Source organism: Podarcis melisellensis (assembly GCF_964234715.1).
Source record: "Podarcis melisellensis genome assembly, chromosome: 1".
Taxonomy (NCBI): Eukaryota; Metazoa; Chordata; class Lepidosauria; order Squamata; family Lacertidae; genus Podarcis; species Podarcis melisellensis.
Window position 1 is genome coordinate 12,303,688 of NC_138528.1, and position 17,094 is coordinate 12,320,781.

The 17,094-nt window shown below is 41.9% G+C and overlaps 1 protein-coding gene across 1 annotated transcript in view; it reads right to left on the bottom strand.

Annotated features, from left to right (window-relative positions):
- Window positions 1-10,950, bottom strand: part of AHNAK2 (AHNAK nucleoprotein 2) — a gene marked incomplete at its 5' end in the record, with an annotated part of 34,115 nt that extends 23,165 nt beyond the window's left edge. The window contains 5 exons of the mRNA XM_081927738.1: window positions 4,884-5,065; window positions 6,185-6,326; window positions 7,644-7,706; window positions 8,578-8,673; window positions 10,861-10,950. Of these exons, the coding sequence (XP_081783864.1) occupies window positions 4,884-5,065; window positions 6,185-6,326; window positions 7,644-7,706; window positions 8,578-8,673; window positions 10,861-10,950 (573 nt within the window). The remainder of the gene's footprint in view (window positions 1-4,883; window positions 5,066-6,184; window positions 6,327-7,643; window positions 7,707-8,577; window positions 8,674-10,860) is intronic.
- Between the last annotated feature and the right edge of the window lie 6,144 nt (window positions 10,951-17,094).

Sequence of the window (17,094 nt, forward strand, 5' to 3'; positions counted from 1 at the left end):
CTTGCTGAAAAATATCATGTAGATAATACAACTTACTCAATTTTGCAGTCTTTTCCCATTCCCCAGTGATGTACCCCTCCTGAAACCTAGATGCAATGTTCCTAGCCGCTACGACACAGTGTGAAGCTGTTAATAAGAGAAGGTGTACTCCCTTGTGAAAAATAATTGAAACAAAGCATGTTTTCTATCTTACTCGTAATCCTGTACTCAAAACAAACACGAAAAATGAGTTGGTCATAATGGTGTCGGAAGCCTGCAGCCAATAGAAGGAATAATGTGTTCGCCACAATATACTGAGGTTCTACGAAAGAGAGTTATTGCAGAGCTGGAAAAAAACGTATCCTGATGGTACTGGGATATTGCAACAGGACTTAGCCCCCTGTCACACATTGAAAGTGATGAAGAAAATCATGACAGATCAGCAAATACAGGGATTGGCCAGGGAATTCCCCAGACGTAAATCCCATTGAGAATTTGTGGGCTATATGCAAAAATTGCCTCCATGCTGTAGACTGTATGACTATGGAGCTCATTCAGGCGCTGATTCAAGTGTGGTACAGGGATCCAAAAATCAACAGTGACTGTTCGAAACTAGTAGACTCCATGCCAAACCGTGTTCAAATGAGAAAGATGAGAAAGATGAGAAAAGTGAAGAAGGAAGTCACTGGATTTTCTGGAATACTGGAACTTAAAAGAGTAAAGAAAAATGACTGGGACTTCCTCTTCTTCTCTGAGTTTGAGAATGGGGAACTTTGGCAGCAAGTAATTTCAACTATTTTGGGCGCAAGAGATGACGATGTGGCTGTGACAGATTTCCCTCGAGACCTGAGGACCAACAAAAAAGACTACCAACAAAACCGACAGAGAGAGACTGACAGAGATTTGAAGGCCTCAGATGTGAGGAATCCGGGCTAGGAACTGTATGGGTGGACGTTTACTTGGGAAGGGACGAAAACCGGGGTAGGGAGGGAGGGGGAGAGCAGAATTTGGAAAATTTATGACTTTTGTGTTTGGTTATTTTGACTTATATTTTTAATATAAAATAGGGGAAATTTGTGGAAAGGGAATCTAGGTCGATCTTAGAAAAAGGACTTAATGTATATAAGAGAAGGGGACAAGCATAATTTGGCCTAACAAAAAGAATCAAGTTTAAACATAACAAGAATAGGTTAAAGGGAGGGATAAGAACTTGCTGAACTAATTATGGAAATTGGGATGTATGAGGGGTGGGTGAGGGGAAGTCAGGGAAAGACGGTTAAGAAAGTAAGGATATAAAATTATATATGTGTTGTCTTTGTCTTTTTTCTGTGTGTGTGTGTGTCTTTAAAAAATGTGAAAATCCAATAAAATTTTTATAAAAAACAAAAAACAAATGCTGCTTAAAAATAAGTAAGGGTAAAGGGACCCCTGACCATTAGGTCCAGTCGTGACCAACTCTAGGGTTGCGGCGCTCATCTCGCCGTTTACCTTTCTGCCAGAGAGGTACCTATTTATCTACTTGCACTTTGATGTGCTTTCGAATTGCTAGGTTGGCAGGGGCAGGGACCGAGCAACGGGAGCTCACCTTGTCATGGGGATTCGAACCGCCGACCTTCTGATCGGCAAGTCCTAGGCTCTGGGGTTTAACCCACAGAGCCACCTGCGTCCCTTGCTTAAAAATAGTGGAGGTCATATCCATTACTAATGTGAGTTTTCTACATGTATATGTGAGTTTTGTACAATAAACTACATTGTTTGTTTCAATTAATTTGCACCAGGGTGTATAATGACCCTGCCCTGTGTAAGAGGACCTTGGTCTTGCATCCTTGTATCTCACAACTGGAGTGTGCATTGTGTTCCGTAGGTCACCACAACCTATATTTATAGGAGACCTGCTCTGCTCCAGAGGAAGAACTGAGGGGGGAGGGAGAGACTTTCTGCAGGCAATGGCATTTCCACCTGCCTTGTCGCAACCTCCATCCCCAAGAGCCTTTCCCAGACCATGACTGTGAGAACAGCAAAAGCAGCTGGGCAGAGAGTAGTTCAGGGATAGTTTTTAAAAACTGAGTTGTGTGTCCTTGTTTCTGGGTTTGACCCTTTTACATGGTTTTGTGCGTTTGCTGTTATTTTATGCATTGCGATTTGCTGTTACTTTATTGATTATAGATTAGTAATTCTTTATTGGAATTGATAAGTGTAAACCGTTAAATTATTATCTGCTGATGTTTAATTTTACCGTTTACTATTGGATTATTGGATAGTGCTTTATCTGATATAAATTTCTTATTTTGAAGTTATTGTGACTTTTTTATGTACTATAGAATCTGATTGTTACTATTAATGTTTGATGTTTTATTATTATTTATTTGTGTGTTGGAAGCCACCTGAGGCAACCTGAGGTGGGGTATAAATAAAAATATTACTATTATATATTATTATATATATAGGCCATCTGCATATTCCTGCATTGCAGGGTGTTGGACTAGATAACCCTGGGGATCCCTTCCAGCTCTACAATTCTATGTTTCTAACACAATCATATTAGGATGTCTGCTCTGCACAATGTCAGAAATACGCCCTTAGTGTGGCAGCATGGAACTTCCTCTAGTTATCAGATAGGTCTGGTGATTATTGTCTTTTTTTGTGCCAGCTGAAGGCTTTCCTCTTTCTGCAAGCCTTTTAAGTGGAGGTTTTCATCCCAACTGGTATTTGAATTTATTTGGAATCGCTTTCTATGTGCAGTTGTTTAAATTGCTTTTATACAAGCAATTGTTTCAACTGTCTTTACGTAACCAGCTGTTTCGTTTGTGGTTTTTATCGTCGTGAAATTGCTTTGAGATGCTTCATAGGAAGCGATTAATTGCGGGGGGGGGGGGGGGAATACTTCTGCTCCAAGAAAGTGTCCTTAGGCACCATACTAATATGCCAGTAGTCTTCAGCTTGTCAAGTGCTGTGATTCACCTGAAACGTGAAGCTGCAGACAGGAGGCCTGCTTCTCAGAACCCATTAACCTGGGGATTGGGCCTAGCATTACAGCAGCCGACCACACGAAAACAGAACAGGAGGAGGCACTTTCTCCTCAGAAAACAAAATGCTGTCAGCAGCACTGCTGAGACCAGGGCTCCACTCCACTTTGGGGCAAAAGGCTAAGAAGTTGGATAATGCGAGTTCTTGTGGCTGAAATGCCTTTACTCGCATGCAACTGCTAGGCTGGGGACTCAGCTATACAGCTGCAAATAAAAAAAAGTGCACTATACAAATGTGACACTAGATGGCGACAGTGAGCTATGGCAAATTCAATGTATTTTTCAAAACTTTTTTTTTTAAAAAAAACAACAAGAAGCGTTTTCACAGCATTTTTAAAATACATGTGCAGATTCCACCTGGCTTTCGGCATCATTCTTGCCCTCAGGTTACAATATTCCTCTGCAATTTCATCGTAGCAACTATTGCAGAGTCTTCTGCAATTTATTTCCTCTCATTGGTTCCAGCCAACTTTATTTTAACAAATTACATGTGCAGCAAACATTATACAGACTGTATTTTGAAACTTTTTCATATTCTCCCAGTGTGCTACCCTTGCCATTGTGGCAGCACGAGGTTGCCATTCTGTGACTGGACTTACGTTACTTGTTGAATGGTTCATTTATCCAGTCTGTATAACGTTTAAGTTGTTAAGACAGAGTTGTACATTTATCCACTCCATGTTTACACTATTTCCAGGCTTTGTCTTGCACATGGCACCTTAGTATGTTTGTTGTTTGAATGGTTACAAGTCTATCTCTATTCTAGCTAAATTTGGTTTTATACTTATAAGCCAGTTTGTGGTGTTGTTGTTTTGTTGTATTACTATTACTGTCACCACATTTGATACTTTGGATAAAAATGTGGCCTGCTATACAAAGAGCCATGTTCCTCATCAAAGTATGTCTATGGCCGCTCCCACTTTTACCTCAGGCCCTGTCTGCTGCTGGCCTGTGTCCCTCAGGAAGTTGTCCATGAAGGAAAGTTGTCTTTGGGCTTAAAAACACCCCCTTTATGTATCTGTTTTATTTATAAAAGCATTTACATACTACCCTCCCATGAAACATCAGGTCAGTGTACAGCAATATAAACACATTAAAAAAGTAGTAAACCTCACTCCCAAAAAACATTTAAATGACTGGCTGCTCGAGAAATATGTAAACAGCTGCATGGGCCTGTTGGCATTAAAAAGTCTTCAAGACATTAACTAGGCCTTTGGTTCATCTGACACATCCTATGCCCTTTTAAAATGTGGGGGGGTTTTTTGTGTATGGGAGGTATTGGGTTGTTTTAATTTTTACTATGTATTTTGTGGTTTTATATCTTGATTTTATTCTGCGAACTGCCCTGAGGACCCCCCCCCCAGGTATAGGACGGTATAAAATTAAATAAATTATAATAAAAAGACGCCCAACAACCCAATGTGACACACACACACACACACACACACACACAGAGATTGCACCCTATTCTGAGAGGCTTTCTGCATTTTTACAGAAACTGAAGAACACACACAAAAAGGGGTTCAATAATTCAATGCCTCAAAGGTCGCATCCCCTCAAATTTCACTTCCACTAAAAAAACAACAACCCCTGAAGGTTGGATCCAGAGACAGATGAGTGGGTGTTAGTTTGCATGATGGGGGTTTCTTGGCTCACTTCTGGAGCAATGTGTGGTGCAGCAATGGAGTGGAGAGGCGCAGCAGTGGGGTTGAAAAAATTGTGATAATTTGACAGGGCTACCTTGGTCTAGCAGAAATGCCTTTCTGTTTGCTCAATATATCGCCGGATCTAGACCACTGTCCTAAAATTGCACGAGCGATGGTCAAGTTAATAGATCCATGCCTTGATCTGAAGTGTAATTTTACAACTGTGCATTACCTGATTCATTTTTTCTTTTTTGGATTGCGTTGCAAAATGCATTGTTTCAAGATCTTCCTTCCTGGCGAGCTTTCTTTTGAGGTTGAACTGTACTTTGTACGGCTCGGAATACTGCAGAATCTTGAGTGCATCTTCATATTTGATATTATCGAAAAAGATCGTGGCACTTAGAAGCTGATCACCTGTGAAAAGAGGCAGCAGAAACTAATTGGGTGTCAAAAGATCGGGCTCGTTAATTAGATGCCTTGTTTATGCAAATACATCTATCAACAACAAGAAACACCCCATCCACCCACCCATGTGGGCCATAGCTCTCAACTTTTCCCTTTTCTTGCAAGGAATCCTATTCAGAATAAGGGTATTTCCCTTAAAAAAGGGAAACGTTGACAGCTATGATGTGGGCATTTCTAAATCTGTTGAAAAGGAGCCTGTTGTACCATTAAAAAACACATATTCTAGTGTCTTGATTCAACAACCTGCTCATGAAAATACTTACACATATCTCCCAGAATTAAATGCTAGTATTGACATCTTGCATAGAATTTCCAGTTACAGTAATTCTGCATGGACATATGTCATATGATGGAAATAACAAGCTTCCCAAACTTGTGCATGCAGAATTGTGGCCAAGCTGGTTTTCAGAGAGATCTTTGCAGATAATCCTGCAGCCTGGGCACTATATGCATGCATTCACAAAACCAGGTTGCAAGTGACCATCAAACAGGTTCTTGTCTCAGGTGTGTGCGGGGATCACCCTGGAGTACAAAACTGCTGTATCTGATCATTTGAATTGTCCCTTAGGTTGTGTGAGCATTCATGAGCAGGATTTTATTTGTACAGTTGTTTTTTTTACAGATTCTAAGCCCTCCAGCTACAGCTGGCTATCCGTCAAGATAATTTTAGATCACAGCCAATTGACTAAGACTGCAGTCCTATACCAGCTTGCCTGGGAGTAAGGCCTACTGAATTCAATAGGGCTTACTTCTAAGTAGACATTTATAGGATTCCACTGTAAGTAGGTTAGTCCCGGCTCTTCTACTGTTATTTGTTCAGCCATTTGTTTAAAAAAGAGAAAGCCCACTTTCTCCTCCTCTATAGATTGCCCAATGTGCTTTTAAAAAAAAGTTTGCATAAATTTGACCAACATTTTAATTAACTTTTTTATTAGGTTAATAATAATAATAATAATAATAATAATAATAATAATAATAATTTATTTATTTATACCCCATCCATCTGGCCGGGTTTCACTTTCGTAGCTACTTTTACTAAAATAAATGTGACATAAGACCAAACTGTACCTTCTCTCAGACTGAATAACTTTGATGCTGGGGACTCTTTGAGCACTTGCTTCACAAATAATCCTTCGGTTCCTCCACCAGCCACACTAAATCCACTTGCACCAGATTCGACTTCCGTTTGTAAGGTAACCTCCATGGATTCCTAGTCGAAGCAAAAAGTACATTATCAAAACTCATTTCTAATACTGTATGTTGAAGACTTCAACCCATTCCTGTCTAACATCAGTAAACGTCAGCTGAAGGGTGGTTGCATCAAAGGCGCACTTCTGCACATTGTGTAGATTTACAAAAGCTTCTAGAATGTTCTAGCCCCTGAAAGGCTAAAAAGTTTCCTTATCCAGGTTTTAAACCAAAACAGAACTCTAACTGCATCTCAAGTAAGTAGTCTCTCATCCAGAGACAGTAGCACGACTATTATAATGCTCTGAATATTATTAAATTTGGCTCCTTTTGAAAAACAAATGTTCACTTAGGTGTACTATGAGTATATTCAATATCATTCTTCACAGCTCCAGCCACCTGCATATCCTCTTTTGTTTCACAGGTGTGGCTGCTCTACAGCAAATCAATTGAACCCCAAGGTAACTTGGGTAAACAGTTTGATTGACTGTGAAAAATCTACGTGGAGATCTTCCCACACAATTTGGTTTCAGCCTGACATTATACTGAATAGTTGAAACTCTTGGCATCCAGAAAACAGCAAACTACACTGACAACAGTGGAACTGCTGGGCTTATTTGCACATACTCAGAGTCAACATAAAGGTTTTCTGGGTAGAGTGTTTTCCAGTTCAGATGACTTCCAAGGGGGAAAGTGGCCATGTCTCTTCCCATCCCATTACAAGCAACATCAAAATAAACTATGGGGAAAAGAAAACATTGTAGAATAAATAATGCAAATATTGTTGCAGAATCCATCATTGTTTGGGTGTCCTGGACACAGATATTTAATTATTATTCTTAGCATGGAGTACAACAGAGCCCTTGATATGTATACGTAGAATCTTCAGTGCTGTGACAAGTGAGAATCTGTGGGTAGGGACTTTGGTCTATCACAATCTCCCTTGAAAGACTGGGGAAACATTTCAGAAAGCCTATAGGCTGGTTCACACAGGCAGTGAGGCTTGAATGCATATTTCAGGCACACACCCACATGCGCCCACACCATGTGTAGACCGAGTTGTGTGAGTGTGTACCTGTACATGCATATTTTCCAAACATACAACTTACACACACCCAAGACTTGCATGGACTGGCCCTCTGTGGCTTCGCAAACTGGAACCAGTTTGGGAAGTATTCTTTGGCAAGTAACAGTTAAAGCTTGTATTTGTAAATCTGTGGTTGCATTCCCGTCCAGGGACAGGTATCAATGAGAAGATCATTCAGTTTGAAGAGCTCCGAAACAATGCTCTTCTGTACAGAAGGGCGTACCTGGTGTTTATCAGACACCTTAAGCTCACCTGTGAATCACTCATTTTGATAGAAGAATCCCGTCTTTGTCTGTTCTCTATATCTTGCTGAAGCTGCAAACAGAGGTGTAATTTTTAAGTTAGCTAAAATGGATTTGCACAGATCATGCCAAACTTCTCACACATCTGTCATTCTGTAGTCATTAGCTATTTTTCTGTGGTGGGAGTGGCACTGAAGTTAACAATAGCTGGACAATAGCTGTACACACCCACACACAGGGACCAGGAAAAAAACCTATTTATTCGCATTTATACACTGCATTTCATTCAAGGATCATAGGGCGGTTTACAGTATAAGAACACAAAAATATATGACATAATAGCACAGAAAACACTAAGTTTAGTTTAAAAGGCCCTACATTGTTTAATTAGCCAAAGATTTGGGTGGGTGAAGAGGCACATGGTGCCTAAAGATATACAATGAAGGTGTAATTAAGCAGTATATGAATTGTCAAAAATAAATAGTACATAAAATGCAAATAAACTATAGGGCCATTTTGTCACCAGGCAAATACACTTTTATTTGCTCAGATGTTCCAGCTGGCCATATATGCTTGGTTTCAACGGTTTTATCTAGGGCAGGGCCAAAGTACTCAGCCAAGTATTAGGCCGAGTGAGAGATGGCTTATCTTTATAATCATGGCGATTATAAAGCATCACCACTCTTTCCTTGCAGGGCTTAGCTGCCTTAATGGTCCAGTGTCTTTCCCTCTAGAATTTGGGGCAACACTATGTCATTATGTAGTGTCTTGCATGGGGCATTCTTTGGGGAAAGAACAGGTGGTTCTCTCCACGGCCAACTGATGCCAGTTTTGCCTTTAACTTCAAAGGGCTAAGGAAGCCATTGTCTCGGTGGTCCAAAAGAAATGAGAATTTCACACTAGCAAAACAGTGAAAGACAAAATCCCGTTGTGTCACATCTTGCCTTTTTGTTAAAATATTCATCTTCTATGCAATACTCATAAACAGGAGAGGATCCTTGTGGTCTTGGTCGTATGTTTTCACTTGTCACTTCGTCGACCTGTAGGAGTGGAACAACAACAGAATTTAGCATAGAATTGTAGAGCTGGAAAGGAACCCAGTGCAGGAATCTCAACTGAAGCATCCATGACAGATGGCCATCCAACCTCTGCTTAAAAACCCCCAGTGAAGGGAGGCAGTCTCAAGGGAGCCTCTTCCACCATCGACAGGTACCCCCTATTCAATATTACTTGATGAACAATGGATGCTGCCAATTTGAAGAGTTTACATCAGGGCCAAGGATCTGGCGCATGGTACGTATTTGTGTAGCCTGCATCCCTTCCTTCCTAGTCTCAGTTTCTCCTCCTAGCCTCTACCCCCAAGGTCACTCTATTGTTCATCTGACAGCCCACTGTGTTTTTGCAATGGGTGCTGAGGAAGAAGAGCCTCTTTCTTGGTGCCCAGCACAGAAGCCAGACATTTCCAGAGAAGAGGTGGCAAAAGAGAGAGCTTAAGGTCTCCCTGCCCACTTTTAGCTGCAGCTCTGACCACCCTTAGCTCTCTCCCTCCCCCGCATTTGCACACCCACCCACCCACTTTTCCTGATGGAATGTGGCCACTGGCTTAAAAAATGTTCCCCATCCCTAATTTAAGCAGAGGAAGCAGCAGAGGAAGGGAATCCTTTGAAATCATTGCACCACCTTCCCCCCAGCGAAATGTGACAAAACTAAAAAAAGAGTTAGATGTGTATCTGTAAAGGAGTGGCAGTAAAACCAGGATCAAAGGTGGTATGCCTGTGAATGACATTTCCTGGGGGCAAACAGTGGGAGAGGCGATATGCCTTCATACCAGCGCTGTGAGTTTTTAAGAGTCATTTGCTTGGCCACTGACGTAATGGTGGATTTTTCAGCTGATCCAGCAGGACTCTTTGGACATACTGTGATAGGAATATTATGGTCTTAGATATATGGTAATGTTCATAAGTGTACCAACCAAGCACATACATAGATCAGCACAGGAAGGCCAACCTGGAACCATTTTGATTCCTAAACTGACCAAATGTTTTCTATGCAAGGTCAAGGTGGGAAACCTCCCCATTGTCTCTTTCCTCACAAATCCTGTCTTACGGACACATTTAAGATATGAATAGGGTGTGAGCCTGTGACATGGCCCAGGAACTAAGTATTTATCACTACAAAAGAATGGCCAGGCTCCCCAGGCAATCCAATCAAGTAACCTGCCAGACAGGAGATAAACAACGACAGGAGAAAAACAACATTCAAATTTCCGTTTAGAACGCCTTTTCTGTGATGTAGGTATGATGTATCTGAGGGGTGGTCTTAGGTTACACCCCTTCTGTGATGTATGTATGGTGTTTCTGGGGGTGGTCCTGATCTACAGGATGGGAATTTCAAAAGTCTTTATAAGGCCTTGCATGCCATTTTTCTGGGTTCCTCCTCTCTCCTGCGTGTGAGGGGAGCACCCTGTTGCAACGGATCAATAAAGATCAGGCTTACTAGCTGCTTTGCTTCTCAATATTCTCTGGTTGGCCTCTGTTATTCTCTCCTACCAATAGAGAACCCATGTAAGGACTCTATATGGGCTCTTGGATACCCCATAAGGGAAAAGGGCAATTTTTGTTTACAACAGATACCTAACTTTTTTTTTCCACAGCCAAAATTTTCAAATCGACTATGCAAACCATTATTTATTACATATAACTGGGGCTGCCGCCTCTGCTCACCAACCCCACTTACTCACCAATCCCTTTGCCAACCCCCTACTTTTCTCACACCATTCCTCCTTTACAACTGACAAAAAACCTTTATTTACACCTCATCCAACCCTTTGTCTATCCCTTCACAGCTCAACCCAAGCCCCTCCCACTTTTAAACAGGTGTGCTGTATGATGCAGCCCAGGTAAGAGCCCACCAGCCATCTTCATTTGCCCAGAGGCAAATATGTGCCATGGGCTTTAGCCCCGAGTATTTTTAAGTACCAGGCAGTCATCTCCCAATTTTTAGGTTTCTGCTCTGGGTTACATTTAATATGGACTGGAGACTTTCAAATAAAATTGCATATTCTATTCCAGGTCTGAGCATAAAAGGGAGTCAGTATGGTTTCTGAATTAAACTCAGGCTTTAGTTTGACTTCTTGATCTTCTTAGCTCCTGTCGTAAAGGAAAAGATGCTGAGAAATCTCTGAATTAAAACCAGTGGTGGCTATAAAACTGTAGGGTGTTACTCACAGAGTCATCTTCTGCATCAGCCTCGCCGTCAGCCTCAGTGTCTTCTGGTCTGAGCTGTCTCCCCGAAGCTGGAATGATCAAACAAGCCATCAAACAATTGTCCCACCCACAGCAGTGAAAAACAAAGGTTATTAACCTCATGGTAGATATGGAATTGAAATATGCCCGAAACCCAAAGCAATATGGTCCTGATCCACCTGTGGGCACCATGGACAACTACACTCATGGCCCTCATACACTCGTTGAATGCAACATGTGAACACTCCCTTCTGTCTGAACGGTGCCTGCTGTTTAAAATAAAATCATCATCTTTTTCTTCTATTTATATCCTGCCCTCCCTGGCCGAAGTTGGGCTCAGGTGGGTTAACATCAGATATATAACATTGGTATAAAATCAAACAATAACTAAATTACCTCCTAAAAACAGGTCAAAATCAAATTAAAGTCTAATTAGATGGCTTTCCGCAGGGTTAGGGTTGGGAACAGTAAGCGCTCAATTAAATTTAAAATTAAATGAACAATTTTAAAAAATGAAGTTGAGAAATGTTGACTTTTCAGGTAGTTAACCCGTTCACACCCGGCCAGACATAAACCCACGATTGGACACTTCTGTGCTCCTGGGCAGTGTCAAGTGAGAACAGAGGAGAAAAATGACAGACCATCCCATCTGGAAGAGCTCACTTTAAATCCAGTTCCAGGGATTTAAATCTCAAAGCAGAGTCATTCGGGTCCACAGATAAGGATTTCTCTGAAGTGCAATGCCTGGGAGAATTTAGAGGGTTATGTCAATTTGGGGTTTTGTTCCCCCCCCCCTTTTGTTTCTTTTAAAAAGAATTTATAAAAAGCTTAATTAAAAAACCACTAACTGTTGTACGTAAAATGATATATCATATATTTTATGCCCGGACGCTGAGGTCCTGCGCCGAGGGCCTTCTGGCGGTTCCCTCATTGCGAGAAGCAAAACTACAGGGAACCAGGCAGAGGGCCTTCTTGGTAGTGGCGCCCGCCCTGTGGAACACCCTCCCATCAGATGTCAAAGAGAAAAACAACTGCCAGACTTTTAGAAGACATCTGAAGGCAGCCCTGTTTAGGGAAGTTTTTAATGTATAACATATTAGTGTATTTTTGGTCTTTGTGGCTGGGGAAGCCCAGTGAGATGGGCGGGGTACAAATAAATTATTATTATTATTATTATTATTATTATTATTATTATTATTATTATTATTTAGATGCCCTTTTGTGTTGAGATTCGTAGAGACACCACCGATCCTTTGCTGAAGAGGCTTGCCAATCTTTCAGACAAATTTAAACTTAATTCTCTCCTCTTAGGCAAAGATCATAAGACGATCTGGCTGGTAGCCAGATTCTGCGCCCAAATTTGTAGGCACAGACCATCATCTAGAATAAAATAGCTTACTAGGAAAATGCTGAAGTTGCCCTTTGGGACACCTCAGGGTCAATTTTTTACAGTAGCCCAAATCTCAGCTGTACAGGTGTATGTATATATCTCAATTTTAACTCATGAGCTATTGCTGCAATCTGCTCCAATTGTACATTTTATCTTTATGAACACTGTTTTTATTATGTTATGTGAGCTGGTCTTTGATGGTAATAAATTATCTATCTACATAGAATGATATAAAACCAATGATATAATTACCAATGACATACAAATAAATTTAACAAAATAAAAACAAATCTATGTAACTAGTTTATATGTGCTCCTGATAGGTTGGCTGAAACAAATGACTTCTTGCTGAAAAACAGTCAACGCAAGGAACGAAGGCACATACAGCTTCCTGTATTGTACCAATGGTTTAGTTGCTGCATTCTGGAAGACTCAAGGCATATACTTGTTGGAAAGTGAGAAAACAAATGGAAGGGACTGCCCATTCAGGGTTCTCTTGACTTGCTCTCTGAGAACCACTGACTGAAGCAAGCTTGGACACCTCGGGGAATGCAGCTCTCCAGAGTGGACATGTTTAACTTCTTTGCTGTTTCCCTGTGACTACAAAATCAGGAGATTTGACACGGGTGGCGCTGTGGGTTAAACCACAGAGCCTAGGGCTTGCCAATCAGAAGGTCGGCGGTTCGAATCCCCGCAACGGGGTGAGCTCCCGTTGCTCTGTCCCTGCTCCTGCCAACCTAGCAGTTCGAAAGCACATCAAAGTGCAAGTAGATAAATAGGTACCGCTCCAGCGGTAAGGTAAACGGCGTTTCCGTGTGCTGCTCTGGTTCGCCAGAAGCGGCTTAGTCATGCTGGCCACATGACTCGGAAGCTGTACGCCGGCTCCCTCGGCCAATAGAGCGAGATGAGAGCCGCAACCCCAGAGTCGACCACGACTGAACCTAATGGTCAGGGGTCCCTTTACCTTTACCTTTATGCAAGACAGGGATGGGGAAGGTTAGGTCCACATGTCTCTCTATCTGTTCCTAGCCACAGCCCTGCTTTGAACCCCCCCTTGAGTAATTTAGCCGTACTACTATAGGACCTTGATCTCTGATTATGCTTTTTACTTGCCGGGATGAAGGGCAGAGAGGCATGTGAGTGAAGAAGAAACTAGCCTGCTGTCCAAAGGTGAAACTCACATTTGTTGCTCAGCCCCACTTTTCCCTCTGGCCCCTTCCACCAGCAGTATGTGGCCCCTGGGATGTTGCCCAGAACGGTTCCCTGTCTGCACCGTAGCTCAAGATACAAGTCTGGTGTGCTCTGGCTGGATCACAAATGGCACGGATTTGAGCTACTGATGAAACATCACATGGGCTATCTACTCAGCCATACTGCTGTTTAACGTGGATAGTAAGCTTCCTGATCTCTGTATTTTTTCATACTAGAGATACTATGAAAAGGACAGGATATGAGAAAATATGGATTGAGAGAGGGGCAAATGTGGGAAGGGAGTGATTTGGAGGAGAAATTAATATGGTCAACAGAGAGCTGGGAATCTTACAATCCACATGAAATGAACAGTATGGATGAATCTGTGGCATTTTCTTCCTGGTGAGTGGCTTTGCAGGGTTTATAAGGGACTGAATATGAATAGTTTTTCTCTATCAGCTGTTCTGTTCTGTGACTAAGCAGCCTCACACCACAAGGGGCTCAAAAACAGGCTTCCGGAAATCAGAATGAACGAACCACACATTGAGCAAATCTCGCTTCTTTTCCTATATACAGAATTACACGTAAAAACTCTCACTCTGGTTAGTCACTTTTCAATGCAGCCAACATTTCCAGAGTTTTCACTCCTTACATAAATCTCTGACAATTGATGCTTTGTGTCAACCTCCTTCTGAGAGGCATTGATGGAATTTGTGGCTGTAACTATTTCCAGTAGCCACTGGACTGCTTTCAAAACAAGGGAATAGTTTTGAAAGAAGTCTGTAGGCGTTAAGACAGATCAGAAGAACATTTAAATATCATAAGACGATCACACACGCACACCCACCCATACACACAGAAAGAGAGAAAGAGAAAGAGAGAGAGAGAGAGAGAGAGAGAGAGAGAGAGAGAGAGAGAGAGAGAGAGAAGACAAAAGATATGTGTGTATATGCAGTATTTAAATGTTATCTCTTATTTAGATTGGGGTTGGGCAACCTGTAGCCCTCCAGATTTTTTATTTTGGACTACAAATCCTATAATATCTGACCATTTACAATGTTTTCTGGGGCGGATGGGAATTGGAGTCCAACAACATCTGCAGGGCCACTTTGCAGAACTGAATGGCGAGCGAGATGTATGAATGTATATAATTGCTTTCTTTTCCCCAAGTGCATCATCTGGGATGAGCAATCTTTGGCTCTCTGTCTGCTAAATGTGCTGTCTCTGGTACGAAGAACACAAAAATAGTTTTCTCACTTGATGTCATCAACATCAATTTATTTCCATATCTTCTGCTTTCCCCAGAGTTCAGGGTCTTCAGCTCCAATTACAAATGGAAGTAGCAACCTAATGCTATATTAAAATAGCACAAAATGCAACATTTTCATGAGCTCTTAGATCTTCAGTTACCAAAGCAAACCGCAATGGACTTGCTTTCTGAAACTACAGTGCTCAAGAGACACCATTTAGAACCTGTGATTCAGCTTATGCTAAACCATAATAAAAGCATTTTATAGTCTGGCAGCGACTTCAATGGCCACCTCTTCCCATCAATCATAACCTCGGGCCCTTCTGTGTCCTTCCTCCATGACAGGTCCAGATGGTGACAATATAAGAACGAGTCTTTTTTGCAGTGGCCCCCCATTTGTGGCATGCTCTCCCCAAGGAGGCTTGTCTGGCGCCTTCACGATACATCTTTAGGAGCCAGACAAAAACATTCCCCTTCAACCAGACCTTTGGCTGATTAACAGACTATGTCCTTTAAAATGTGTTCATGGAAGGGATGGTATAATGGGTTTGTTTTGTTCTTGTTTTTATTATGTCCTTTGTGTTTTTATTTTGTATTTTTTTTATGCTGTGAACCTCCTTGAGATCTTTGGAAGAAGAGCAGTATACAAATTTAATATAAATACAGAAATACTATTTAAATGGGGGAAAATTGATGTTCTGTGTTATAAGTGAGAGGTCTATGGCCCTTTAGATGTTCTGGACTCAAAATTTCATCAGCCCTGGCCAGTATAGCTAATGGTCAAGGATGGTTGGAACTGCAGTATGGAAACATCTGCTGGGTCACAGGTCACTTCCACTCCCCATTTGTGGAAGACGGGGGGGGGGGGAGCAGCACCGGTTTGTTTCTCCTTCCTCTCCCATTGGCAGGTATATGGCAACTTCTAATTGTGTTAAATCGAGGTGGGGACACAACTGGTCTCCCAATCTCAAGGATATTTAGACATGTGTGTGGAACCTGGATGAAACATCTAAGGCTGCAATCTTATGCTTGCCTTTCTACCTACCTACCTACCTACCTACCTACCTACCTACCTACCTCGGGGAAAGTTCCAATAAACTCAACAGAGCTTACTTGTGAGTGGATAGCTGTAGGATTGTGCCATAAGCAATTTCATGGGTACCCAAAAAAGCTTTGGCAAGACAAGTAAAGTTTCGCAGAGGGGCTTCTGTGCATCCCTTAGCTGTTGCCTGATTTCATCAAAAGTGAAAATCAGCTTGACTTTGGAGGCTGTCACCATACAGCAGGTGTGGGGAACATCTGGCTTTCCAGATGTTACTGAGATGAGACTCCCATCATTGCCAACCATTGAGGGGATAGTCCAGAAACATCTGGAGGGCCAAGGTCCCCCCCCATCCTGTATAGATCACATTTTGCTATACAGTGGTACCTCAGGTTAAGTACTTAATTAGTTCCGGAGGTCCGTTCTTAACCTGAAACTGTTTTTAACCAGAAGCACCACTTTAGTTAATGGGGCCTCCTGCTGCCACCGCGCCGCCGGAGCACGATTTCTGTTCTCATCCTGAAGCAAAGTTCTTAACCCGAAGCTCTATTTCTGGGTTAGCAGAGTCTGTAACCTGAAGCGTATGTAACCTGAAGCGTATGTAACCCGAGGTACCACTGTATAGGTATCCCAAGGAACAGGGGTGTGGAACCTCAATCCCAGAACCAAATGTGATCTTCCATGCTCTCTATCTGGCCATTGGGACTCTCACACAACCACACCTATTTCCAGGCCACATCTCTTCACTGGCCCCAATCCATGTCCTCTCAAACATTTTACTAGAATTTGCCTTTGAGCAATCATAATGCTTCAGTTGAGGATGGAGAAGTGTGTATGTGAGTAGAGACCTCTGAATTTTGTGTGGCTGAATCACAGCCTATTGTACAAGGGATACAGTCACATCCATTGTTCCACGCACTTTTGCCTCTGGCCCCACAAAAAGAGGGGAATGTGGACCCCAGGCTGAAAAAATACTCTCTACTCCTATTCTAGAAGCTTTGCAACAGTTGCTGGTAATTTGTTATTCAGAATTTGCTTTGCCTCTTTCCATCCTGTCACATTCCCAGTGTATTAGCTGCACACTTGTGCCCATTGTTAATGGGGAAATGTCAAACAATTACTTATGACTGGATTTGTCCCATGAGGGAACTGATATCACACTTGGTCAGATGAAATCCTCACTAAAAAAAAAGCGTTTTTAAAATGACTCATGGGTGTTCTGTTGAATGATCATTTCTATGCCAATGTATTCCATCTCTGAAGGCCAAACAAGAGTTTGCTGACTAATAAATATGCCAATTAGATGTGGTTGATCATTTTATTCCCTATCCTTTAGCACAGGTG